General features: G+C 39.5%; 1 protein-coding gene across 1 annotated transcript; it reads left to right on the plus strand.

The window, feature by feature from the left end:
* Positions 1 to 511: 511 nt before the first annotated feature.
* On the plus strand, positions 512 to 26,165 carry LOC124256731. Its single transcript, XM_046690694.1, is given in 5 exon segments — positions 512 to 1,009; positions 4,927 to 5,152; positions 24,550 to 24,747; positions 24,750 to 25,864; positions 25,905 to 26,165. Coding segments are annotated over 4 exon segments (1,011 nt in total). The 5' UTR covers positions 512 to 697; the 3' UTR covers positions 25,025 to 25,864; positions 25,905 to 26,165.
* The last annotated feature ends 1,742 nt before the right edge of the window (positions 26,166 to 27,907 follow it).

The following is a 27,907-nucleotide window of genomic DNA, read 5'->3' on the forward strand; positions in this document are numbered from 1 at the left end:
GATACCTTTAAAAATTGTATTGATTTGTGAATTTAATTAATTATTGAATACAATAGTTAATTACAACAGGTTTCTTTGTTGTGTGTAGGTTCTCAAAATTCATCAGAGAAAAGAATTGGGTAAGATAATAATAGGACGAATTTAATTGGAATCTTAAAGATTATATTACCTCGATCGGTTAAAAGGACGAAATAGTATTAGAAGTAAAAATAGTTAAAGTAAAGTTTCATATAGCTTTCCCTTGTTTTATGGATACATTTTCTGCTTAAAACATAGGCTACACAAAGATAAGATCGCACAATGCGACTTTGGTTTCTGTCCGGAACTGACCCTGGTAACTTAGGGTTAATCGCCTCCACTGCACGCTCTTTGGTAACCAAGGTAAACTATCCTATCGCGTTTCGACAAATCGACTTCCGCGTTCAGGCCGGTGTACGTTCAAATTCGTTACACCTAAAATTAGGTTGCTCAATTGGGCAAAAAGACTTCAGAAATCGCTGAATTTGGGGCTTTTAGACACATGACTCATCATCTGCTAACTATCACCGTGATAGTGTATTCAGATGCTTCTAAATAATCTCTTAATGGGTTTATTATCAAGTTTATTCAGCAACATTGAGAGTCCATTTTAGAAGTGGGTCTTGACAAATTTCTACTCATAACGCGGATATCCGCGCTACATTGAGAAGTTTTCAAAATGGCTACTTGTAACACTGTTGTTTTACTTATGTGCCTGTTTATGACTGTCGAAGAGGTACTAACTAGTCAATATGTTTTCAACGATCAAAAAACGCCAGCATTTAAAGACTATGAGATGTTTCAGGATATCTTCCCTCTAAGTGAGGGAAACTTTTCCGGCTTAGTGATTAAGCGCCCTGACCCATGGATCGTCATTTTTCACACTGGCATGCTGGAGCGAAGCTGGAAGTCTATGGCCGTCAGCCTGAGGGGTGTGGTCTGGGTCGGCATGATCGACCTCAACAACAACGAACAACTGCTTCAAGAAATTGTAAATAATAGTTTGTAATATAAATTATGTTTTATTGAGTTTATCAGTGTAATAAACCATTTTGGGAGTAAGAAGGAACAATTGATGTTAGGATTTGGAAGAAGTGACGTAGTAATGATGTCACTGAAAAGTATATGACGTCACAGTTTGTCACAGATTTAGAATTTCGGAAACTTATATACTTTCAGAATACACAGCTGTGTGTGAATTGATAGCCATGGAGATGACAAGTAGACTTGTTTCATAAAATTGCTTCATTAAATATCAAACTGAATTATTATGTGGCAAATGTATTTCAAATCTTAACTACAATGCCGTCAATGACCTGACCGGATGATCAAACTCTAAATATAGCTCTAATATCCTAGCAAAACAACAAAAGACAATCCCCTAGTCCCCCCATGACAATAATCCTCTTGTCTTTCTAAGTTTGGGTGTACTTATTGGGTTAATCACTCATGATAGTATTTACAGAGGTCCTTTTGAGAAGTGTTAATACTTGCCACAAACTGTGCTTGACACAAAACAACATGCAAAAGAAAACACTTAGAAACATGAAACGAAATTTGCCACCAATGAAAACATGTGTTTCTTTCAGGAAGTGATGCAGCCAATCATATATGTTCTTGTACAAGTGTTCCTGTTGTTGGACTTAATATAACACATCAATATCTGCTAAGTGTTAATAATGTTGGTAAAATTACTTATTATCATACAGATAAAAAACAATATGTTTATGAATTCACTCCCAGTTTGTTTATGAGTTCACTGTCAGTTGTTTCTACAAGTTCATGGTAATTATAAAATCACAATATCGCGATTATGGCAAATGCTTGCAGCATTGGTTGTTATGTATTTCACACATTTTAGTTACTCATTAAAAAGTTCAAACCAAGGATCTTGTGATATTTGACACATCTGAAATGTGACTCCTACACCTCTGTTTGTGTATATAGGATTTACCATTGTAAACCTGTATAGACTAATTGTAGGCTGTTTGCAGACAGTGTTAACTCAAAGCCCACACAGATGTATCATCATGTATGCATGTGATACTGTAAAAGTATTTTAAAGAACTTGCACTTTATACAGAATTATTATTCAGATTTGCCCACAAATCTCACAGAACAAAGAAATAACAACAGATATTTCAGTAATAATTTGTTTAGCTACATAAATTTGTGTATATGTTTGTGTGAATCTAATGCAATCTGTAAACCAAAATATGTAAAAAGAGTAATTTAGATTTATTATAAAGAAACCAGTTATTGTAGGATATATAGCATGGGTGTGTGTATATAAGATGCCAGGAGATATCACAGCAATAAAATTGCTTCATAATGCTTTGCACACCATTGTGACATCATCAGGCACTGTGATGTCACAACTGAAGTACATCTTGTATGTGTTACTGAAGCTGGTGAGCTGGACACGTCACTGTTTATTACTGTTATTATTACAGTTTACTAGTACAGAAAGTCGAAGAAGTATGTTGGCTGATATAGAATATCACTCTCTTGTCTTTTGATGCAAGATATATTGACATTCGTTGATTCATGTTGATATAAATATTATGTTGAAATACACTTGGGGGTGATTCTCAGTGTGTCAGTTGTAGGTTTGTGATGGACTGATTTGACTTTGGGTAACAGCATTGGTTATCGTAAATATTTGAGGCAAAGTGGAATAGTCTTGTGGTTAAAGTGTTCAGTGGTCATGCCAATGGTTTGAGTTCTATTCCCAACATGGGTACTGCGTGGGAAGTCGTTTCTTGTACCCATATCCCTGCTGTGACATTGCTGGAATATTACTGCTTAAACCCTTCTTACTCATTGTATAATTGTATCAAAGCAGTGATGTGATGTTGAATATCTGCGTAACAGCCAGCCAGCCATGTAGTTAATACTTCTGTGTTCGCTAATGGCACGTCACACCTCACTGATGGTTGCCAGTTCCAGACTGTTCTCCTGGGTTTCACCAAAGAGTCAAACAGCAATGACTTGCATCATTGTTGGCCATTTATAATTCCCCTCAACCAGCATTGGGATATAACGGATATGAGTCTCATTAATTCATGTACAGAGGTGGAACCAGGATATCAGGTGGTTTGTGTTAGAGATGGGGATTCACATTTCAGATGAATAATAGAAAGTCCAACTATCATGTGAAAAGATACAGACAAATTCTATAATACAAAGCTCTGGTGTTTTCCTTTTTGTCTTTTTTGTTGATATGTGAGTGAGTTTAGTTTTACGCCGCACTCAGCAATATTCCCTTGTACTGATGTTGGGATCGAACTTCGGCATGACCAGGGAAAGCATTAACCACTCAGCTATCCCACTGACCCTTTTAGTAGGATAATATGGCAGCAATACTGAGCACTTGAGCAAGAAATTGGGAAAGGTAAGCGTTTTAAAAAGATGAGTCAATTTCAATCTCCTACGCTGATTAAGAACTGCGTGCTTATAACTGTGTGATTAGCTCTTGTCAGTCTTTGAAAAGGAAATAGAAAAATGGTTTATTTTCAAATGCATTATAAAAAATGAAAATCTAATATAATGCCTGAGTTGTTAAATTGGAATTATGATTGATTTTGTCAGGGCATCAATATTTGATGTGCCTCAAGATCTATAAAACATTAGGAATTTTGCTAATTGCTCTTACAAAAAGATTACAAAACATGTCAGTGATCATTGAATGAATCTCTCTTTTTGATTGGTATGATTATCTCCCAGATTAAAATGATTGATACTTTTTAACCAATGGGGAACTAGTAGCCCTTAGTCAATACAAATTCCTCACGGGCATCTTGTGAAGGCCATCTTGGTGTCGTCTATGGGGACAGTGCTGCATTGCAGCTTCATGCAGTTTTAAACTCCCCTCCCTGCCTCCCTCCCTCCTTCCGCCTTCCTTCAATGGGGCGGTGGGCTAGCCTAGTGTTTAAAGCGTTCATTCATCACGCTGAACACCCGGGTTCAATTCCCTACATGGGTACAATGTGTGAAGCCCATTTCTTGTGTTCCCCGCCGTGATATTGCTGGAATATTGCTAAAAGCAGCGTAAAACGTAACTAACTCACTCACTCATGATATGATTTGGGTTTAACAGTCTGTTAATATCTACTGGTTAGTCCAAAACATCCACAGTTCATTGTGTTAAAAAGCAAAATGTTTTTCATTTTGTCCTCATAAACAGCAAAACCAAGAAAGTTGTAACTTTGACAGGATGTGAAGAAAATGAATGAATGTCATGCTGTAAATTTTATGTGGCAATGATTTATAAATAAAGGAGAACAATTAAATTTTGAAAGATATTTTATCATTTCGTCTCAGACACCACAAAAATGGCAGTACTTCAAGGCCATGTAGGACCATAGTGGTTTGTTCACTACATTGGAATTCAGATTGTAATTAAGAAGAAAAGAAATAATACCAAATTTAGAAAGTTATCAAGAATCTTAATCAGAAACCACAAGCCCGAGAGACAGCTGCATCTCAGTGCAAATGATGGTAGCCACATGAAGTTAAAAGTTGAAAGAAAAGTTGACATCAGAAATCATATTTGGCCAACAACTGTACCAAATGTGAAATGAAATGGATCTTTTCACCCAATATATTTGCCTTTAAAGTAAGATAACGATGACATTAAATCACACCATCCCCTATCAAATTTGGCAGATCACTGTACACAGGCAATTGATGTAAAATGCATTAGAAGAATTGTACACACATCCCCAATTAGATGGCCGACATACACACTCACATCCCTGCAACTAAATATGGCCATGGAGGTCTTCTCACAGTGTGGCCAGTAGGCCGTGGTCTTCGTATTCTTTAGTGCCATTTGGTTTTGTTTTTAAGATTATATGATATCAAAACTAGAGAACCAATAAGAGTCACTTTCTCACAATTTTGCAGGGCTACAGTGCTGACAATGACAGTGATGCACGTGTGTACAAGTATGGCACCAAGAAAACAAAATTAAAATCCTGGCGTCGAGTTAGTGACCCTAACACTGCAAGATCAACGGCTGTCAGTTCCATCCCAGATACAACCTTGCAGCTGACCTCTGATGACCTTGAAGACTTCTTGATTGACAGTTACATGTCGAAGCCCTCTCGATTCCCTGCTGTCTTCATAACAGGTAGCCACAACTAACTTTATATAAGTCCAGGTCGTTAATGCAGCTAATAATGAATGTGCGTTAGGTCAACTTGTGTCTGACCCGCTGAGCGTGGAACGACCTGACCATGCTGTGAGATTGATGTCGATGACACATGCTTGTCTCCAATTTCCTCCATGGTGCAGCAATTCTGCACTAAGAACGTTCTTCTTTATGCAGCATTTCAAGTGAAATAGCAATGATTTCATCAAAGAAATACAATGTTGTTTTTGCGATTTTCTGTGTTTTCAGGCTATTTGAGAACAATTTTTAGTGTTTTTGTTGAGATTTAATTTTGAAATTTATTTACTACTTTAAATGGTTAAAATCAGAGATCGACATTGCCACTTATTCTGAAGTCCAAGACATAGGACAATGTGAAGGAATAGTTGTTTTATCCCCAAATATAGATATTTTACAGAAACAGCTGAGATTTGGTGGTGCAGGACATTAGTGCCAAATCTGTGAATACCCCTTGCTTACATATTGTCAGCCTGTGTTTATTCTCAATAGGGTTGCACACACTAGAAACAGTGACATATTGTTCACAACTCATCTCCCAAACAAATTGTGTGATTTGTGCTAGACTTGATGTCTGTGGCTTTTCACAGTTTCATATCTGAAAAAAAATATTCCACAGTGCACAGACTTGCATTCAGGAATGATAACCAGGTAGCCAGGAGATATTGCGTGTGATAGATATGAAGATCTTATGTTGTGGGTTAAAGACATGAAGATCTTATGTTGTGGGTTAAAGACATGAAGATCTTATGCTGTGGGTTAAAGAAATGAAACTTGTATGTTGTTGGTTAAAGGCATGAAGATGTTACTGGGTTACAGGCATGAAGACATATGTGTTACAGGCATGTTATGTTGTGGGTTACAGGCATGAAGATCTAATGTGGGACATGAAGATGTTATGTTGTGGGTTACAGACATGAAGATCTTATGTTGTGGGTTACAGACATGAAGATCTTATGTTGTGGGTTACAGACATGAAGATGTTATGTTGTGGGTTACAGACATGAAGATCTTATGTTGTGGGTTACAGACATGAAGATCTTATGTTATGAAGTTGTGGGTTTACAGACATGAAGATCTTATGTTGTGGGTTACAGGCATGGAGATCCTGTTTTGTTACAGGCATGAGATGTTGGTGATGGACATGAAGATCCTGTGTTGTTGGTGATAGACATGGAGATCCTGTGTTGTTGGTGATAGTTATTTTATTAGGTGTTGTGGAGTATATATGTGAATGTCAGATAATGTTTATGAACTTGTTTAAGGATGTGGTTGGGTTGGTGGAGGGAGTGGAATGTAGTTTATGTTAATTTGGCAGCAGGATATGACAGTCCACTGAGCTGTGCCTGAAGGAATACACAGAGTCATAATTTGGTTCACAAAGCCAATTTGTGTACTTGCTAATTTGATATAGTAAATTCAAGATGATTTATTACATCCCAGGGGCTAGTGGCTATATCCTGGCAGTAACGCAGTGTTGAAACCGTTTCCAGGGAAGCTAAATATCTATTGACCTGTATACTGTGCCCTGGTTGGCGGAAGGGCAGGTCCCTGGCCCTGCTGGCGTGCCATGTTGTATTGTACTTTCGAGCATGGAGCTGTTTCTGCAACTTGCAGTTGGAGTCTGCTGAAGAATCTGACCTTAAATACTTTGCACCCAGCCCATGGTTTGACAAGACAGAAAATTGTCAATGTATGAACAGTGCTTGTATGAAACCTGCCTAAAATATGTCTTATGTCATGCACTCATATAGTATACTCTTCAAAAAATGAAACTTGACATGCTGTTTTGGAGTTTACTTACTGAGTGCATATAACTGATTCAAACATGACATCATTGCTCAGTTACAGCAAAATCATCACTTTACAAATTTCCAAAACATGATTATCCAGAAAGTGTTTGGTAAAACCACAGAGGGCTATTAAAGCCACTTGGTCAGAGGAAAATGTCAGTATCTGGTGTGACCACCATGAGCATCGATAACAGCTTGGCAGCGGTGACCCATAGAAGAAAGGAGATGCGAATGCTGTCTTGAGGAATGGTTTGATACTCTTGCTGAAGTGCTGTGTGCAGTTCTTGAAGTGTCTGAGGTGGCGGATTCCGCTGGTGCAAGCGCCGATCAAGAGTATCCCATAGATGTTCAATGGGGGACAAATCCGTTGATCAAGAAGGCCAAGTTAACAACTGAACATTGTTTTTCTGGAGGAAGACCTGTCAAACACGTGCAACGTGAGGTCGAGCATTGTCATGCTCCAAAGATCACCTTGATGTAGGGAACGATGTGATGTTGAACTGGTCTTCTGGCAAAAGGTCTGGCTTTCCATAGCCAATTGCACACTGTCTGGTCAGAGATTCGGAGCAGTCCAAGGATTTAGATTGTTGTGGATGATGCGGCCATGGCGTTGGAACGAAAATATCTCAACCGGATGTAGTGATCCTGGGCGGCGGTGGTAACTCCAGGTCAACCTGACCTGGGTCTGTCATTAACACTCCCAGTAATTTTGTATCGGGTCATAGGTTTGTGATGGTCTGTCTGGACACGCTGAAGTGCCTTGCCACATCATGCTGCGATGTCCGTCCTTGTAAACGCCCGATGGCGTTGGGTTGTTGAGCTTCTGTCGGTCTTTTCATTCTTTTGTCGTCTATTGTGGCTTAAAGCAATGCATGTGGGGTATCATTCATGTGGCTTTATAAAGCCTACAGTCACAGGCTTCAGCTCAAGGTGATTCACAATTTCATGATGCTCATGCATTTCATGTAGGGTGAGTTTTAGCGATTCACTACAGACGTGAGTGTAACGTTACGTTTTTGTTAAACGTTTCTTTTTTCAAACATTTTGACCTCGGCAACCATTCAGGGATTCAGCATGGATTGGTTTGTGTCATATTTTCCTAAAATTCAAATTTGTCCTATGTCAAGTTTCTTTTTTTTAAGAGTATACTTGTATGAACCATGCACTCACATAGTACTTGTATGAAACATGCTCTCACATAATCAATGTTGCAAACACACTACTTGTGCAAAGACACACTACTTGTATCAATGGTGCAAAGACACACTACTTGTATCAATGGTGCAAACACACACTACTTGTATCAACTGTGCACTAAACAATCAACTACAAACACATCAGCGGTGCAAACACACACTACTTGTATCAATGGTGCAAACACACACTATTTGTATCAACGGTGCAACACACACTTGTATCAATTTTGCAAACACACAACTGCAAACACACACTACTTGTATCAACGGTGCAAACACACACTACTTGTATCAGTGGTGCAAACACACACTACTTGTATCAACGGTGCAAACACACACTACTTGTATCAACGGTGCAAACACACACTACTTGTATCAACGGTTATCAAACACACACTACTTGTATCATCGGTGCAAACACACACTACTTGTATCAATGGTGCAAACACACACTACTTGTATCAACGGTGCAAACACACACTACTTGTATCAAGTGGTGCAAACACACACTACTTGTATCAACGGTGCAAACACACACTACTTGTATCAACGGTGCAAACACACACTATTTGTATCAATGGTGCAAACACACACTACTTGTATCAAGTGGTGCAAACACACACTACTTGTATCAATGGTGCAAACACACACTACTTGTATCAACCATCAGTGCAAACACACACTATTTGTATATCATCAGTGGTGCAAAAACACACACTACTTTATCAACCATCAGTGGTTGCAAACACACACTACTTGTATCAGTGGTCAGCAAACACACACTACTTGTATTTGCAAACACACACTATTTGTATCAACCATCGGTGCAAACACACACTACTTGTATCAGTGGTGCAAACACACACTATTTGTATCGCGGTGCCATCAGTGGTGCAAACACACTACTTGTATCACCAGTGGTGCAAACACACACTACTTGTATCAGTGGTGCAAACACACACTACTTGTATATCACACCATCAGTGGTGCAAACACACACTACTTGTATCAGTGGTGCAAACACACACTACTTGTATCAGTGGTGCAAACTACTTGTACAAACACACACTACTTGTACTTGTAGTGGTTGCAAAACACACACTACTTGTGCAAACACACATACTTGTAGTGGTGCAAACACACACTACTTGTATCAATCAACACACTACTTGTATCAGTGGTGCAAAAACACACACTACTTGTATCAGTGGTGCAAACACACACTACTTGTATCAACATCAGTGGTGCAAACACACACTACTTGTATCAGTGGTTGCAAACACACACTACTTGTATCAATGGTGGTGCAAACAAACACACTACTTGTATCACCATCAGTGGTGCAAACACACACTACTTGTATCAAAGTGGTGCAAACACACACTACTTGTATCAGTGGTGCAAACACACATACTTGTATCAGGTGCAAACACACACACACACTACTTGTATCAATGGTGCAAAACACACTACATCAGTGGTGCAAACACACTACTTGTATCCATCAGTGGTGCAAACACACACTACTTGTATCAACAGTGGTGCAAACACACACTACTTGTATCAATGCAAACACACACTAGTTGTATCAGTGGTGCAAACACACACTACTTGTATCAGTGGTGCAAACACACACTATTTGTATCAACCATCAGTGGTGCAAACACACACTACTTGTATCAACCATCAGTGGTGCAAACACACACTACTTCATCAACCATATCAAACACACACTACTTGTATCAGTGATGCAAACACACACTATTTGTATCAGTGGGTGCAAACACACACTACTTGTATCAAGTGGTGCAAACACACACTACTTGTATCAACCATGGTGCAAACACACACTACTTGTATCAGTGGTGCAAACACACACTTGTACTTGTATCACACTACTTGGTCAATGGTGCAAACACACTACTTATTTGTATCAAACACACACTACAATGGTAAACACACACTACTTGTATCAGTGGTGCAAACACACTACTTGTATCAACGGTGCAAACACACACTACTTGTATCAGTGGATGCAAACACACACTACTTGTATCAACGGTGCAAACACACACTACTTGTATCAGTGGTGCAAACACACACTACTTGTATCAGTGGTGCAAACACACACTTGTATCAACCATCAGTGGTGCAAACACACACTACTTGTATCAACCATCAGTGGTGCAAACACACACTACTTGTATCAGTGGTGCAAACACACACTACTTGTATCAACCATCAGTGGTGCAAACACACTACTTGTTGTGCCATCAGTGGTTGCAAACACACACTACTTGTATGTGGTGCAAACACAACTACTTGTATCAACAAACACACACACTACTTGTATCAGTGGTGCAAACACACACTACTTGTATCAATCAGTGGTGCAAACACACACTACTTGTATCAGTGGTGCAAACACACACTTTGTATCAACAGTGCAAACACAAACACACTACTTGTATCAATGGTGCAAACACACACTACTTGTATCAGTGGTGCAAACACACACTATTTGTATCAATGGTGCAAACACACTATTTGTATCAATGGTGCAAACACACTACTTGTATCAACGGTGCAAACACACACTACTTGTATCAACGGTGCAAACACACACGTATTGTATCAGTGGTGCAAAACACACTACTTGTATCAGTGGTGCAAACACACACTACTTTGTATCAAGTGGTGCAAACACACACTATTTGTATACCATCAGTGGTGCAAACACACACTACTTGTATCAGCGGTTGCAATCATCACACTACTACTTGTATCAGTGGTGCAAACACACACTATTTGTATCAACCATCAGTGGTGCAAACAAACACACTACTTGTATCAGTGGTGCAAACACACACTACTTGTATCAGTGGTGCAAACACACACTACTTGTATCAAGTGGTGCAAACACACACTACTTGTATCAGTGGTGCAAACACACACTACTTGTATCAGTGGTGCAAACACACACTACTTGTATCAGTGGTGCAAACACACACTACTTGTATCAGTGGTGCAAACACACACTACTTGTAACAACGGTGCAAACACACACTATTTGTATCAACGGTGCCCATCTGTTGCATGTGTTTCCTCACAGCGTGTAGAGTCAGGGTCCAGGGTTGTGCTACTGCCACAATGGGTTGTCCAGCATTACGCCCAGCCATGGCACGTTCACATTGCTGATTTGAGTCACGGCATACTTGCTTTTTGATTGAACTTGCAATTTAGATGAACTTTCCTGTTGGGCAATGTCTGTGTGCTTGTGTTCTAATGCATCGCTAAGGTGATCACATGACTCGCTGCACATGTTTGTGGTTTTTCATACTTTTTTCATGCTTTTTGATATTTTTTACATTAGTTGCCCAAACCATGTTCAATCAGCCCCACATGCCGCGTATGGCACAACAAAAAAATAAACTGTATTACCCAGTCACAAATATTACCATTAAATCCAGCTGTCAAATTTCTAATTTTGTAGAGTAGATGAAGTTATCTGTATTCAGCTGATTTCATCAGCCATTGGCAACTGTTTTTGTAACAACCTATTATTAAGCAGGAATAAATATATGTACCAAAACTAGGAAATAGGACTGTAGTTTATTGTGAATCACAGATGGGTTTTTCCTTCAAAATGAGATTCAGGCGTGTCAACAGGAGACTTTTTTTTCATGATTGCTTTTGTCACCTGCAGACTAAAATGTTTTACAAATATGGAATAAAACAGTGTTTATGTTTTCCTTCTGCCCACCCATTGGTGTGTTGTTGATTTGGGGGCACAAGCAATGTGCTTTAAAATTTGTCCTCTAACCTGTGATTATCATGTTATATAATATATGTTTTACATGACTGTGGCAACAGCAGAAGTATTCTATAGAGCTATGCAGCAGAATGTGGTTTTGAAGAAAGCATGTTTGAGCATCCCTCATTTGAAATATTGTTTTTTAGTAACAAAGGTCATTCATGAGGTGGCATCCATAGTTAAAATATTATTTCTGTCCATTTCTTGTTGTTTTTGTATGAAATGTAAAACATTTGGTACATATATATCTCAACATATATGCCCCGTTTTTTATGACATTTTTTACCTTTGCTCTTTGATCATTAAACATCATGTGGCTTTACTGAGCAGATTCGCTCAAAAAGTTTGAAATTTGGTAAATAGTGATCTGTTAGTATTTGGGCTCACTGTATAGCTGAAGTTTCATGTGCTTGTTCCCGCCAATAATGACATCTGTATTTGTTTCAGTGGTATGATTCTGCATGTGACTATCATGGCAGCCACATTGAGATATATGCTTGTGGCCATTACTCAGACAATCTTTCTTCAAAATGTAATGAAATTTGGAATTTGTATTTTGGTACTTTGCTGTAAGATTGAACAACATATTTTTCAAGGAGGTGCTGTTGATCATAGAGTAGATTTCACATTCGTATTCCAACTGGCTCTTGTTGGTCATATAGATGGCGCCCCATTCTCATTTCAAGGAGGTGCTGTTGGTCGTAAAGAAGATTTCACATTCGTATTCCTACTGGCTCTTGTTGGTCATATAGACGGCTCCCCATTCTCATTTCAAGGAGGTGCTGTTGGTTATAGAGAAGATTTCACATTCGTATTCCAACTGGCTCTTGTTGGTCATATAGATGGCTCCCCATTCTCATTTCAAGGAGGTGCTGTTGGTTATAGAGAAGATTTCACATTCGTATTCCAACTGGCTCTTGTTGGTCATATAGATGGCTCCCCATTCTCATTTCAAGGAGGTGCTGTTGGTTATAGAGAAGATTTCACATTCGTATTCCAACTGGCTCTTGTTGGTCATATAGATGGTGCCCCATTCTCATTTCAAGGAGGTGCTGTTGGTTATAGAGAAGATTTCACATTAGTATTCCAACTGGCTCTTGTTGGTCATATAGATGGCTCCCCATTCTCATTTCAAGGAGGTGCTGTTGGTTATAGAGAAGATTTCACATTCGTATTCCAACTGGCTCTTGTTGGTCATATAGATGGCGCCCCATTCTCATTTCAAGGAGGTGCTGTTGGTTATAGAGAAGATTTCACATTCAGTATTCCAACTGGCTCTTGTTGGTCATATAGATGGCTCCCATTCTCATTTCAAGGAGGTGCTGTTGGTTATAGAGAAGATTTCACATTCAGTATTCCAACTGGCTCTTGTTGGTCATATAGATGGCTGGCCCATTCTCATTTCAAGGAGGTGCTGTTGGTTATAGAGAAGATTTCACATTAGAAGATTTCACATTATATTCCAACTGGCTCTTGTTGGTCATATAGATGGCTCCCCATTCTCATTTCAAGGAGGTGCTGTTGGTTATAGAAGATTTCACATTCAGTATTCCAACTGGCTCTTGTTGGTCATATAGATGGCTCCCCATTCTCATTTCAAGGAGGTGCTGTTGGTTATAGAGAAGATTTCACATTCATTAGTATTCCAACTGGCTCTTGTTGGTCATATAGATGGCTCCCCATTCTCATTTCAAGGAGGTGCTGTTGGTTATAGAGAAGATTTCACATTAAGTATTCCAACTGGCTCTTGTTGGTCATATAGATGGTGCCCATTCTCATTTCAGGAAGGAGATTTCACATTGCTGTTGGTCATATAGAGAAGATTTCACATATAGAGAAGTATCTGTATTCAACTGGCTCTTGTTGGTCATATAGGCCATTCATTATTCCAACTGCCCCATTCTCATTTCAAGGAGGTGCTGTTGGTTATAGAGAAGATTTTCACATTCAGATTCCAACTGGCTCTTGTTGGTCATATAGATGGTGCCCCATTCTCATTTCAAGGAGGTGCTGTTGGTTATAGAGAAGATTTCACATTAAGTATTCCAACTGGCTCTTGTTGGTCATATATAGACGGTGCCCCATTCTCATTTCAAGGAGGTGCTGTTGGTTATAGAGAAGAAGATGATTCACATTCAGTATTCCATTTCAACTGGCTCTAGAGAAGTTCACATCTCATATCAAGGAGGTAGATGGTTATGCCCCATTCTCATTTCAAGGAGGTGCTGTTGGTTATAGAGAAGATTTCACATCTCAGATTCCAACTGGCTCTTGTTGGTCATATAGATGGCTCCCATTCTCATTTCAAGGAGGTGCTGTTGGTTATAGAGAAGATTTCACATTAGAGTATTCCAACTGGCTCTTGTTGGTCATATAGACGATTGCCCCATTCTCATTTCAAGGAGGTGCTGTTGGTTATAGAGAAGATTTCACATTCAGTATTCCAACTGGCTCTTGTTGGTCATATAGATGGCGCCCCATTCTCATTTCAAGGAGGTGCTGTTGGTTATAGAGAAGATTTCACATTCGTATTCCAACTGGCTCTTGTTGGTCATATAGATGGCTCCCCATTCTCATTTCCAAGGAGGTGCTGTTGGTTATAGAGAAGATTTCACATTCAGTATTCCAACTGGCTCTTGTTGGTCATATAGATGGCTCCCCATTCTCATCTTCAAGGAGGTGCTGTTGGTTATAGAGAAGATTTCACATCTAAGTATTCCAACTGGCTCTTGTTGGTCATATAGATGGCTGCCCCATTCTCATTTCAAGGAGGTGCTGTTGGTTATAGAGAAGATTTCACATCTCCAAGTATTCCAACTGGCTCTTGTTGGTCATATAGATTGCCCCATTCTCATTTCAAGGAGGTGCTGTTGGTTATAGAGAAGATTTCACATTCAGTATTCCAACTGGCTCTTGTTGGTCATATAGATGGCTCCCCATTCTCATTTCAAGGAGGTGCTGTTGGTTATAGAGAAGATTCTGGCTCTTGTTGGTCATGTATTCCAACTGGCTCTTGTTGGTCTTGTTGGTATATAGATGGTGCCCCATTCTCATTTCAAGGAGGTGCTGTTGGTTATAGAGAAGATTTCACATTCAGTATTCCAACTGGCTCTTGTTGGTCATATAGATGGCTGCCCCATTCTCATTTCAAGGAGGTGCTGTTGGTTATAGAGAAGATTTCACATTCAGATTCCAACTGGCTCTTGTTGGTCATATAGATGGCCCCATTCTCATTTCAAGGAGGTGCTGTTGGTTATAGAGAAGAGAAGATTTCACATTCATTTATTCCAACTGGCTCTTGTTGGTCATATAGATGGCTCCCCATTCTCATTTCAAGGAGGTGCTGTTGGTTATAGAGAAGATTTCACATTCGTATTCCAACTGGCTCTTGTTGGTCATATAGATGGCTCCCCATTCTCATTTCAAGGAGGTGCTGTTGGTTATAGAGAAGATTTCACATTCGTATTCCAACTGGCTCTTGTTGGTCATATAGACGGTGCCCCATTCTCATTTCAAGGAGGTGCTGTTGGTTATAGAGAAGATTTCACATTCAGTATTCCAACTGGCTCTTGTTGGTCATATAGATGGTGCCCCATTCTCATTTCAAGGAGGTGCTGTTGGTTATAGAGAAGATTTCACATTCGTATTCCAACTGGCTCTTGTTGGTCATATAGATGGCTCCCCATTCTCATTTCAAGGAGGTGCTGTTGGTTATAGAGAAGATTTCACATTCAGTATTCCAACTGGCTCTTGTTGGTCATATAGATGGCCCCATTCTCATTTCAAGGAGGTGCTGTTGGTTATAGAGAAGATTTCACATTAAGTATTCCAACTGGCTCTTGTTGGTCATATAGATGGCTCCCCATTCTCATTCTCATTTCAAGAGAGGTGCTGTTGGTTATAGAGAAGATTTCACATTTCGTATTCCAACTGGCTCTTGTTGGTCATATAGATGGCTCCCCATTCTCATTTCAAGGAGGTGCTGTTGGTTATAGAGAAGATTTCACATCCAACTGGCAATGTATTCCAACTGGCTGGTTTGTTGGTCATATAGATGGCTCCCCATTCTCATTTCAAGGAGGTGCTGTTGGTTATAGAGAAGATTTCACATTAAAGTATTCCAACTGGCTCTTGTTGGTCATATAGATGGCTCCCCATTCTCATTTCAAGGAGGTGCTGTTGGTTATAGAGGAGATTTCACATTAAGTATTCCAACTGGCTCTTGTTGGTCATATAGATGGCCCCATTCTCATTTCAAGGAGGTGCTGTTGGTGTTAAAGAAGATTTCACATTCTCAGATTCCAACTGGCTCTTGTTGGTCATATAGATTATGCCCCATTCTCATTTCAAGGGAGGAGGTGCTGTTGGTTATAGAGAAGATTTCACATTCTGTATTCCAACTGGCTCTTGTTGGTCATATAGATGGCTCCCCATTCTCAATTCAAGGAGGTGCTGTTGGTTATAGAGAAGATTTCACATCTCAGATTCCAACTGGCTCTTGTTGGTCATATAGATGGGCTCCATTCTCATTTCAAGGAGGTGCTGCTGGTCGTAAAAGAAGATTTCACATTCGTATTCCAATTGGCTCTTGTTGGTCATATAGATGGCTCCCCATTCTCATTTCAAAGAGGTGCTGTTGATCGTAATGAAGATTTCACATTCGTATTCCAACTAGCTCTTGTTGGTCATATAGATGGTGCCCCATTCTCATTTCAAGGAGGTGCTGTTGGTCGTAAAGAAGATTTCACATTCGTATTCCAACTGGCTCTTGTTGGTCATATAGATGGCGCCCCATTCTCATTTCTAGTAGGTGCTGTTTGTCATAAAGAAGATTTCACATTCGTATTCCAACTGGCTCTTGTTGGTCATATAGATGGCGCCCCATTCTCATTTCAAGGAGGTGCTGTTGGTCGTAGAGAAGATTTCACATCTCGTGATTCCAACTGGCTCTTGTTGGTCATATAGATTGCAGCCCATTCTCATTTCAAGGAGGTGCTGTTGGTTATAGAGAAGATTTCACATTCGTATTCCAACTGGCTCTTGTTGGTCATATAGATGGTGCCCCATTCTCATTTCAAGGAGGTGCTGTTGGTTATAGAGAAGATTTCACATTCGTATTCCAACTGGCTCTTGTTGGTCATATAGATGGCTACCCCATTCTCAATTCAAGGAGGTGCTGTTGGTTATAGAGAAGATTTCACATTAAGATGATTCCAACTGGCTCTTGTTGGTCATATAGATGGCCATCATTATTCATCTCATTTCAAGGAGGTGCTGCTCGTCGTAAAGAAGATTTCACATTCGTATTCCAATTGGCTCTTGTTGGTCATATAGATGGCTCCCCATTCTCATTTCAAAGAGGTGCTGTTGATCGTAATGAAGATTTCACATTCGTATTCCAACTAGCTCTTGTTGGTCATATAGATGGTGCCCCATTCTCATTTCAAGGAGGTGCTGTTGGTCGTAAAGAAGATTTCACATTCGTATTCCAACTGGCTCCTGTTGGTCATATAGATGACGCCCCATTCTTATTGGTCATGGAGAAGATTTCAGGTCTAACTGAATCATGTTGATGTTATAAATGGCTCCACATTCTCACTCCAAGTGGCTCCTGTGGGCCACATAGAAGGCTCCATGCTCTTGCCTTTTCACACATACTTTTAACTGCCAGCAGGCATATGTTGCCATCATACGATGTCTTTATTTAGGGAGTGTGAGATTTTATTCCTTATTCCTTCCTATTAAAGCCGGATTAAGTACTGGAATTTCTTCAAGTAATGTTGATGCAGTTCCTTTGACATTGCACCTTCAAAAGCTGATTGTGTTAATGTTTTGCTCCATAAGTTGCCACTAATGACTATAACCGTTACAGGGTGAGTGAGCTGAGCATATCCATTCAGTAAATATTGATCTACCCAAAATAGGAAACTGTCCGTTTCTTAACATATCGATTAGCCATAAATAGGTTGTTGAGAGTTACTTGTGTAGAGATTATGCCATAACTTCTGGACAGGGAAGGACAACCCTTCAGGTGAAACGTGTCTCCTCACATCACAGACAAACGGAATCAGAGACACCTGGTGTCAGCTGTCAATCATCCATTGACTCGCAGCAGACGCAGACGTATTGCTGGTGGAGCTGGTGCAGTGACTGGCTGCCAGAACACAATCACATCTTCAGGTACAATGACTGACTTTAGTCTAGAAATCTGTATGTAAAACAATTAGGTGTTAAACCAATAAATAGCAAAAAGTACTGTACATATAACAATTATATTATATAATTAACTCGGTTTGCAAATCAATACTAATAACTGCTAAGGAATACAATGGTAGTACAAATCCAATGATTGTACAAATACAATATAATATTCAATACACAACTTCGATCACTGACCACATGCAATTTGAACTTAACACCTATCAGGCTATACACCATAAACAAAACGCATTGAGTTATGGCCCGAGTTCGGTCTCTGTCACATTATGTAATTACACAGACAGGCAGGTGTGATACTTGTACACATGACATGTTATGATGTCTGTTGATTGCAAAATGTTATACACAAGAAATGAGCATGTATTTACAAAACCCAACATCTCTATATATACACACACAATGAGCCGCAAGGATATCTGCAGATGAACCAGCCGTTACACTTGAGTGCACACCCACCCGCTCTGACTGGGTTCGGAATCCCGGCTGCTTCGTATCTTTGGAAGTAAACCCAAGTACAAAATATTGCACTTTTGGTTTGCGATTGTACGCTTATAATTTTGCTTATATGTTTTTTTCATAATCAGCAATGTTTATTATATGTCATGAATAAGTGATAATTGTGTTTTAATTATGTTTGATTTTTTGGATGCATGTGACCTTTAAGACCGAACATTCCACTCTGTAAACGGGGAGGGTATGATCCTGAAACAGGGCCTCGGGACAGAGATATTACCTGATGTTGCTCGGATGACCGAAAGCTAGACACTGAATCCAGAGAGCCAGGTCACTTATATAGCGCTCTAGAATGACCTCTGACATGGGTCAAAGTTCATCTACATCTACAGAGCCTACCCAACATATTTAGCGCCAACCACGTGGCCTACCCAATGTATCTAGCGCTACGATGAACGGTAACCCCGTCAAGAAGTTGTCCCGTAGTAGAGCAAGTGAAACAATATGCTACAAGACTATCTACAAGTCTACAAGCTACAAGACAGTTATGCTATATGTCTGACTGACTGAGTTTGGTTTTACGCCGCTTTTAGCAATATTCCAGCAACATCATGGCGGTATGCTATATGTGGTACGTATTGTTTGAATATCCCGTTATGAAGCCCCTTCCCCTGCTTACACTACAATTTAACCCAGTTTTCCTACACAACAAACAAGAAGGCAGCCATATTGAAAGTGATTTGGCAGATATATTTTAGAAGTCATGTGCTCTTAGTATTCAAAACTTGTTCAATCTTACTTTATTTTGACCTTCAAAATAACTTTCATTCCCCCAAAACATACTGACTCTGCATTGTGACATGTCTTCTGAAATCTGTGAAATTTTGTGTTGAGTATCCAGTAGTAGGACTGAACAGTGCTTATCTAATTCTGATCCAGTTTTTAATAGGACGGCCTTGGTGGCCATATTTAATATGTTATGTTAACCGAGACTGACTTGTATCATTTTCAAATTAAGTATGCGTGCAGCCATAGTACATGACGTCTTCAATACCACATGTGACATTTTTTCATGGATGTTAAACAACAACAACAACCACATGTGGCGATCATGTATCCACATGACTGGTGCACTTTGATGGGCTCTAAAACTGCTGAGTTTGCAAAGTTGACTAATAGTTTTGAACTCTTGACCTACCTTTGCCTGTGTTTCGGATGTGTACCATCATAGGTTCACGAAACTCATTGTGTTGTCATTTTGATCTGGATATATGGGATTAATTTGAAGGCAATGGTCCATAACATATTGCCCATAATCTTTGTGTTGTCAAGAATAGAATACTTCAGTGCTGTTATAAATGGCACCATTGCAATCAGTCACCTACAATGCATGCAGAGTAATGCTGTAGATCCAAGTCAACTGATCACATCACAACAGTTCTGGAGTCTGCCTTAATTCCTGACCATCACCTACATATCACTGACCAATCTGATTAGGTACTACCGGTATATCAAGAGCCTACTGTCAACACACAAGCTCAGCCACACTCTCTAGACAACCAATCAGATGAATCTAAAGGTTCCAGAGACCAGAACCAAACCAGGAGATAGATCCAACAGAGCCCAGGGTACTAATCTTCCTCTCTATAACATCAACTCAAACAGCTGACCAACTTGAAGATTCCTGTGTTTCCTGAAGCCAGTGTGTGCCGTAGAAACCTTTGTATTCCTTTTGGACCCCGTCATAACAGTGCTACCCAGAGCAGCTCTCAAGTTTGAAGCCAGGCGCTGTATAAAAAACACCTGGTATCATGGATCTGATATTGTAGATTCATAAACGGGTTAGGCGTCTGACTTTGTGTGTTGCCGATTAGGTGCCTGACTCTTAGGGTGTGGGTTCGAATCTTGAATGGGATACAACCCAACAAAAGTGCTAGAATCTGTACTTTACTAAGAAAGTGTAAGCCCAAATATAACATATGTTACATATGATCACTTTCTATATGGCATTGTGTATTCATTTCCATCACACCTAGTGTGACCATCCACACAACCATATCCATCACACCTTGTGTGACCATCCACACAACCATATCCATCACACTTTGTGTGACCATCCACATAACCATATCCAACACACCTTGTGTGACCATCCACACAACCATATCCATCACACCTAGTGTGACCATCCACACAACCATATCAATCACACCTTGTGTGACCATCCACACAACCATATCCATCACACCTAGTGTGACCATCCACACAACCATATCAATCACACCTTGTGTGACCATCCACACAACCATATCCATCACACCTAGTGTGACCATCCACACAACCATATCCATATCCTTTGTCACACCATCCACACCATCCATATCCAACACACCATGTGACCATCCACACAACCATATCCATCACACCTAGTGTGACCATCCACACAACCATATCCATCACACTTTGTGTGACCATCCACACAACCATATCCATCACACCTTGTGTGACCATCCACACAACCATATCCATCACACCTAGTGTGACCATCCACACAACCATATCCATCACACCTAGTGTTACCATCCACACAACCATATCCATCACACCTAGTGTCACTGTCCACACAACCATATCCATCACACCTAGTGTGACCATCCACACAACCATATCCATCACACCTAGTGTGACCATCCACACAACCATATCCATCACACCTAGTGTGACCATCCACACAACCATATCAATCACACTTTGTGTGACCATCCACACAACCATATCCATCACACCTAGTGTGACCATCCACACAACCATATCCATCACACCTAGTGTGACCATCCACACAACCATATCCATCACACTTTGTGTGACCGTCCACACAACCATATCCATCACACCTAGTGTGACCATCCACACAACCATATCCATCACACCTAGTGTGACCATCCACACAACCATATCCATCACACTTTGTGTGACCGTCCACACAACCATATCCATCACACCTAGTGTGACCATCCACACAACCATATCCATCACACTTTGTGTGACCATCCACACAACCACTCCCATCACACCCAGTGTCACCATCCACACAACCACATCCATCACACCTAGTGTCACCATCCACATTCCCGTCATATCCATGGATTATCAGGGTGTCATGATAATAATGACAAGTAGATAAGACGTAAGAACACCAATTAACACTCTAAAAACATCACGTTTCAACACGGACCTTAGCAAGTCTGAGACACAACTCACTTGCCAATAAATTCCACTCAGGAAAGTAGTATGTCATGTTTAGTCCTCAGATTATCACCATGGAATTGATTATTGCTGACCTAGGATCGATCTCACACGTTTGATACCAATTATCTCACATTGGATTCCCACGTACAGGTGTGTAAGACAATGAGGAGGAGGATAATGGTGATGCTAAAGATAACTGAATGTCATGGGACGAGGACGATAATAATTTCGGCAGTGATAATGATCACATGTCACGATAACATAGGCTAGCAGTGATAATGATCACATGTCACGATAACATAGGCTAGCAGTGATAATGATCACATCACAATGATAAGTGATAATGATCACATGTCACGATAACATAGGCTAGGCTAGCAGATAACATGATAATGATCACATGTCACGATAACATAGGCTAGCAGTGATAATGATCACACGTCACAATAACATAGGCTAGCAGTGATAATGATCACATGACAATAACATAGGCTAGCAGTGATAATGATCACATGTCACGATAACATAGGCTAGCAGTGATAATGATCACATGTCACGATAACATAGGCTAGCAGTGATAATGATCACATGTCACAATAACATAGGCTAGCAGTGATAATGCATGTCACAATAACATAGGCTAGCAGTGATAATGATCATGTCCACGATAACATAGGCTAGCAGTGATAATGATCACATGTCACGATAACATAGGCTAGCAGTGATAATGATCACATGTCACAATAACATAGGCTAGCAGTGATAATGATCACATGTCACGATAACATAGGCTAGCAGTGATAATGATCACATGTCACGATAACATAGGCTAGCAGTGATAATGATCACATGTCACGATAACATAGGCTAGCAGTGATAATGATCACATGTCACGATAACATAGGCTAGCAGTGATAATGATCACATGTCACATAATAACATAGGCTAGCAGTGATAATGATCACATGTCACGCGATAACATAGGCTAGCAGTGATAATGATCTAGTCAGTGATAAATGTCACGATAACATAGGCTAGCAGTGATAATGATCGCATGTCACGATAACATAGGCTAGCAGTGATAATGATCACATGTCACGATAACATAGGCTAACAGTGATGAAATCAATGATTAACGTTATGATAAAATGAGTGAGTGAGTTTATTTTTACGCTGCACTCAGCAATATTCCAGCCATGTGGTGGCGGTCTGTAAGTTATCGAGTCCGGACCAAACAATACAGTGATCAACAGCATGAGCATTGATCTACGCAATTGGGATACGATGACATATGTCCCCATCCCGTTAGTCGCCACTTAAGACAAGCATGGGTTACTGAAGACCAATTCTAACCCGGATCTTCACGGGGAGACAAGCATGGGTTACTGAAGACCAATTCTAACCCAGATCTTCACGGGGAGACAAGTATGGGTTACTGATGACCAATTCTAACCCGGATCTTCACGGGTCATGAAAAGATGACAACACCAGTATGCTAATGATGACTTAAAGTCATGATACCATGAAAATGAACCTGTTAAGAACGTAGCCTGTATGTCAAGTGTAGAGTGGCAGCAGGTTGCCATTGAAAGGATTCCTATTGATGCATGTTTGTGACAATCAATTCCCACATTACCCCATCTCAAAGCACAGCTGTCGCATAGCCTTATAATGTAAACACATACTTAACGATTATTTCTCTGTGCTGCTGAGAAATAAATCTTGTTATGCACAGCTGACAATGGAAGAATGTGTTTTAATATTCCAGGCCTTTTTACAGGGCTGAAAATGTAATAACAAGAAGGATGTGGTGATTGTGTAGTGCTCTGAAGTATTGTACAGATCTGTGCACTGAGTCAGTGCAGGTCGACCTGAGGAACACTATACTGTATTAGAAATAGGGGAGGTCATTGTGTGCAGTATGCAATATTTTCTTTATACATTATGGATCCAGAGATCATATGTATATATAGTACATTTGCTGATGTCCCTACGCCTTGCATGAAATCATCTGTGCGCAGATGTGCAGTGGTAACACACGTCTGCAGCTGGCAATAACATCTACTTCTGGAATCATCAGGAAAGGCATATAAATCTTGTGACAGTGGTTTTCAAAGATATTCCATTTATTGTAAAATGGAAAACATAAATGTTGAAATAGAAATTTAATTATCTTTTTCACTACCTTTATGTCCCGAGGAATCCACATGATTCAGGGCAAGGTGAGACGATAATATTTGAAGCATGTTAATCCAGTAACACAGTTTTGTTGTATGGAATATGTTATACAGTCTTGCTTTCATGTTGAAATTTAATTTACCAAGTCAGTTTGAAATCAATTTCATTGGCTTATTAAAACAAAAATGGACAAATATCAATATTTGCACTTCATTAGAAGGCTGCTTGAGTGGGGTCCAAGGTATAGCTGATCTCCTCTGAGGTGCAGGCTCGGAGAGTGGTCCTGCTTCCGCTCAGCTATGTGCGGATGTCAACAACTTTTTCAGCGCTGAACAAGATATTGCATCACTGCGGGGCTGCGATCTATCTCGGGGTGTCACAGAGCTACGAATTATCACTTATTTGAAAGCAGGCTCATGATTGGATCAATAATGTTTTTGTTTGTCTCTTTTTCAGAAGAGAGGGAATCTTCAGCCATGATGAAAGCTCTGTCACTTCGCTTCCAAAAATACTTCAGTTTCGGCAGGATTGTACAACCATCTTCGGCAGGTCTTCGTGGTCTTGGAATGGAAAAGTTTTACAAGGACATGCCTACTCTGCTTGTTCTCATGACCAGTGGTGGGGAGAGTATGGAATCCCCACAATTCAACGCCATACCTTTGATAAGAAAGCAATGGGAGAATTTAACTATCCCAACATTTTAGCGTTTTTGTTTTCCGTTAATCGTGAGTTCCGTCACCTCATGCCGGGGGACAGTGGGTCTGATCGGAGGGAGACAGTTGAAATGGACGATGTTGTGGAGATTGAGTCACTGAGGTTTGATGTTAAGGGCCTCCATCACTCAACAGGGAGCAAAAAAGTTCTTTATGAGGAAGTCAGTGACTTGCAGATGGAAGAGACTATTCACAAAAGAATACCTGATGAATTGTAGAGCACAACATCTGAGTCAGCATATTGTATTATCTGATATAATCCCTTCATACCCTCTAATGCAAATTCCTATAATGTACGCATCTAACAACTAAAATGTCTACACATGATGTTTACTGCTATAATATCCATATGGTTTTATTAAATGTTATCCACATGACAACACGGGCTATAATATACTATGTACCTAGACATTAACAGCTATACTATCAATGTTATTGTAAGATATAATACAATAATGGTAACGTACATGACAACATTGGCTGTAATATGTATGTAGACAATAACAGCTATACTATCAACTTTATGTTTACAGATATAATATAATATGGTTATGTACATGACCTAAATAGGCTGTAACATATGCATTAGACATTAACAGCTATAATATCAACGTATGATGTCTACAGCTATGATACCTACACATTCTTTGACAAACATAATATCTACAAATGATGTTACCAGCTGAAATATCAGCATCTATTGTTAAAGTCTATCATAATTTTGTAAGATATTAACACACCATCATCCATGTATATCATCAGCTATATTATCCTTGACAAATATTTTCAGTGGTTATATTTAGGTATGATGTTAATAGCTATAAATATGAAGGTATCATACAAACTGTAATGACTAATGTAGTAATGATGGTAACAGCCATAATATGTAGGTATGATGGTAACAGCCATAATATGTAGGTATGATGGTAACAGCCATAATATGTAGGTATGATGGTAACAGCCATAATATGTAGGTATGATGGTAACAGCCATTATATGTAGGTATGATGGTAACAGCCATTATATGTAGGTATGATGGTAACAGCCATTATATGTAGGTATGATGGGCCATAATACAGCCACAGCCATAATATGTAGGTATGATGGTAACAGCCATTATATGTAGGGATGATGATAACAGCCATTATATGTAGGTATGATGATAACAGACATTATTTGTTGGTATGGTTGTAAGAGCTATAATATCTGGGTATGATATGACAACCATTATATGTTGGTATGGTTTTAAGAGCTATAGACCACCTCCGTGGTGTAGTGGTTAGATTGTCCGCCCGGAGAGCAGAAGGTCATGGGTATGATCCCTGGCCGCGTCATACCAAAAGACGTTAAAATATGGTACTTGTTGGTCCCTGCCTAGCGCTCGGCATTAATGGGTACAACAAGAACTGGTTGGCTCGGAGTCAGTATAATGTGTCTGAGTGGGATATTCATGCTTCACTGCGGCATGGTATCTCAGTGAGCTAGCACTATAAAACCAGCTTCAGTCTGGGCTAGTGCAAGCTGTCACACATACACATGCATGTACATCATCATATGAGCGAAATATTCTCAAGTCCGACATTAAACCCATTTCACCTCACCTCAGCTCACCATCAAGAGCTATGATATCAGGGTATGATGTAACAGCCATGGAATGAGGGCAAAGGATATCTTGCCATGAAGATGAATGAGAGGTGTTGTTGTGGAGCTTCCATGACACGATGTTGACATTATATTTCAATCTCATGAATTTTTCCTTTTATTTTGTCCTCTGAAACTGCAAAATTGATGAGGAGTAAAGCGTGTTTATTTTGATATTAATAAAGAATGAAGTTCAAGCCAATCTCATAAGAAAACATCATCGTGAAACTGAATCTCTTTGTGCTGGCAATTCATTAATATTTATTGAATTAAATGTGGATCGTACAAAGTTGAGCATTACAAATCAAACTTTAATGTGCCATAAACACTTTGATCTGAAAAGAATAATCCACAAGGGACCAATTACTACAAACAATTTTGCATAATTTCCAAGTTCTATATGCTGAATGTGTGGTGCTCCTATGTCAGAGTATCAAGTAGTCAACTCCGAGGGGTAAGTCCACAGCTATATTTCAGCTGCTCACCACATCAAATATGGTAAAAAAAAACAATTATGATTTTTAATCTAGTGTCTCACTGACTCACCAGATATTGTCACAAAAACAATTTCCTTTAGCTTGCCATTAGATCTGTTTTGTAATGCTGCCTGAGGTTTATTCAGGGTTAATCATCTGACATGAGTACACTTTTGTTTCATCTATTTTTGGACAAGTGCATATATTTACTTTAGTCTGAAGGCTAAAACCTGATTGTTTGGTTTACTTAGCTGAGCTGAGTTCTCCGCACTATTATTTTAGTGTTTGGGTTATGGTGCTGACAGGGCTTGTTCAAGGTCAGGTGCTTTCCATACCAGACTGATGTTAGTTGAAGTAATACTTCATTGATGTTAGTTGAAGTAATACCAGACTGATGTTAGTTGAAGTAATACTTCATTGATGTTAGTTGAAGTAATACCAGACTGATGTTAGTTGAAGTAATACCAGACTGATATTAGTTGAAGTAATACTTCATTGATGTTAGTTGAAGTAATGACAGACTGATGTTAGTTGAAGTAATACTTCATTGATGTTAGTGGAAGTAATAGCAGACTGATGTTAGTTGAAGTAATACCAGACTGATGTTAGTTGAAGTAATACCAGACTGATGTTAGTTGAAGTAATAGCAGACTGATGTTAGTTGAAGTAATACCAGACTGATGTTAGTTGAAGTAATACCAGACTGATGTTAGTTGAAGTAATAGCAGACTGATGTTAGTTGAAGTAATACCAGACTGATGTTAGTTGAAGTAATACTTCATTGATGTTAGTTGAAGTAATACCAGACTGATGTTAGTTGAAGTAATAGCAGACTGATGTTAGTTGAAGTAATAGCAGACTGATGTTAGTTGAAGTAATACCAGACTGATGTTAGTTGAAGTAATACCAGACTGATGTTAGCTGAAGTAATACCAGACTGATGTTAGTGGAAGTAATACCAGACTGATGTTAGTTGAAGTAATA

The sequence above is a fragment of the Haliotis rubra genome, unplaced genomic scaffold (assembly GCF_003918875.1).
Source record: "Haliotis rubra isolate DU_JTF1 unplaced genomic scaffold, ASM391887v1 Scf638, whole genome shotgun sequence".
Taxonomy (NCBI): Eukaryota; Metazoa; Mollusca; class Gastropoda; order Lepetellida; family Haliotidae; genus Haliotis; species Haliotis rubra.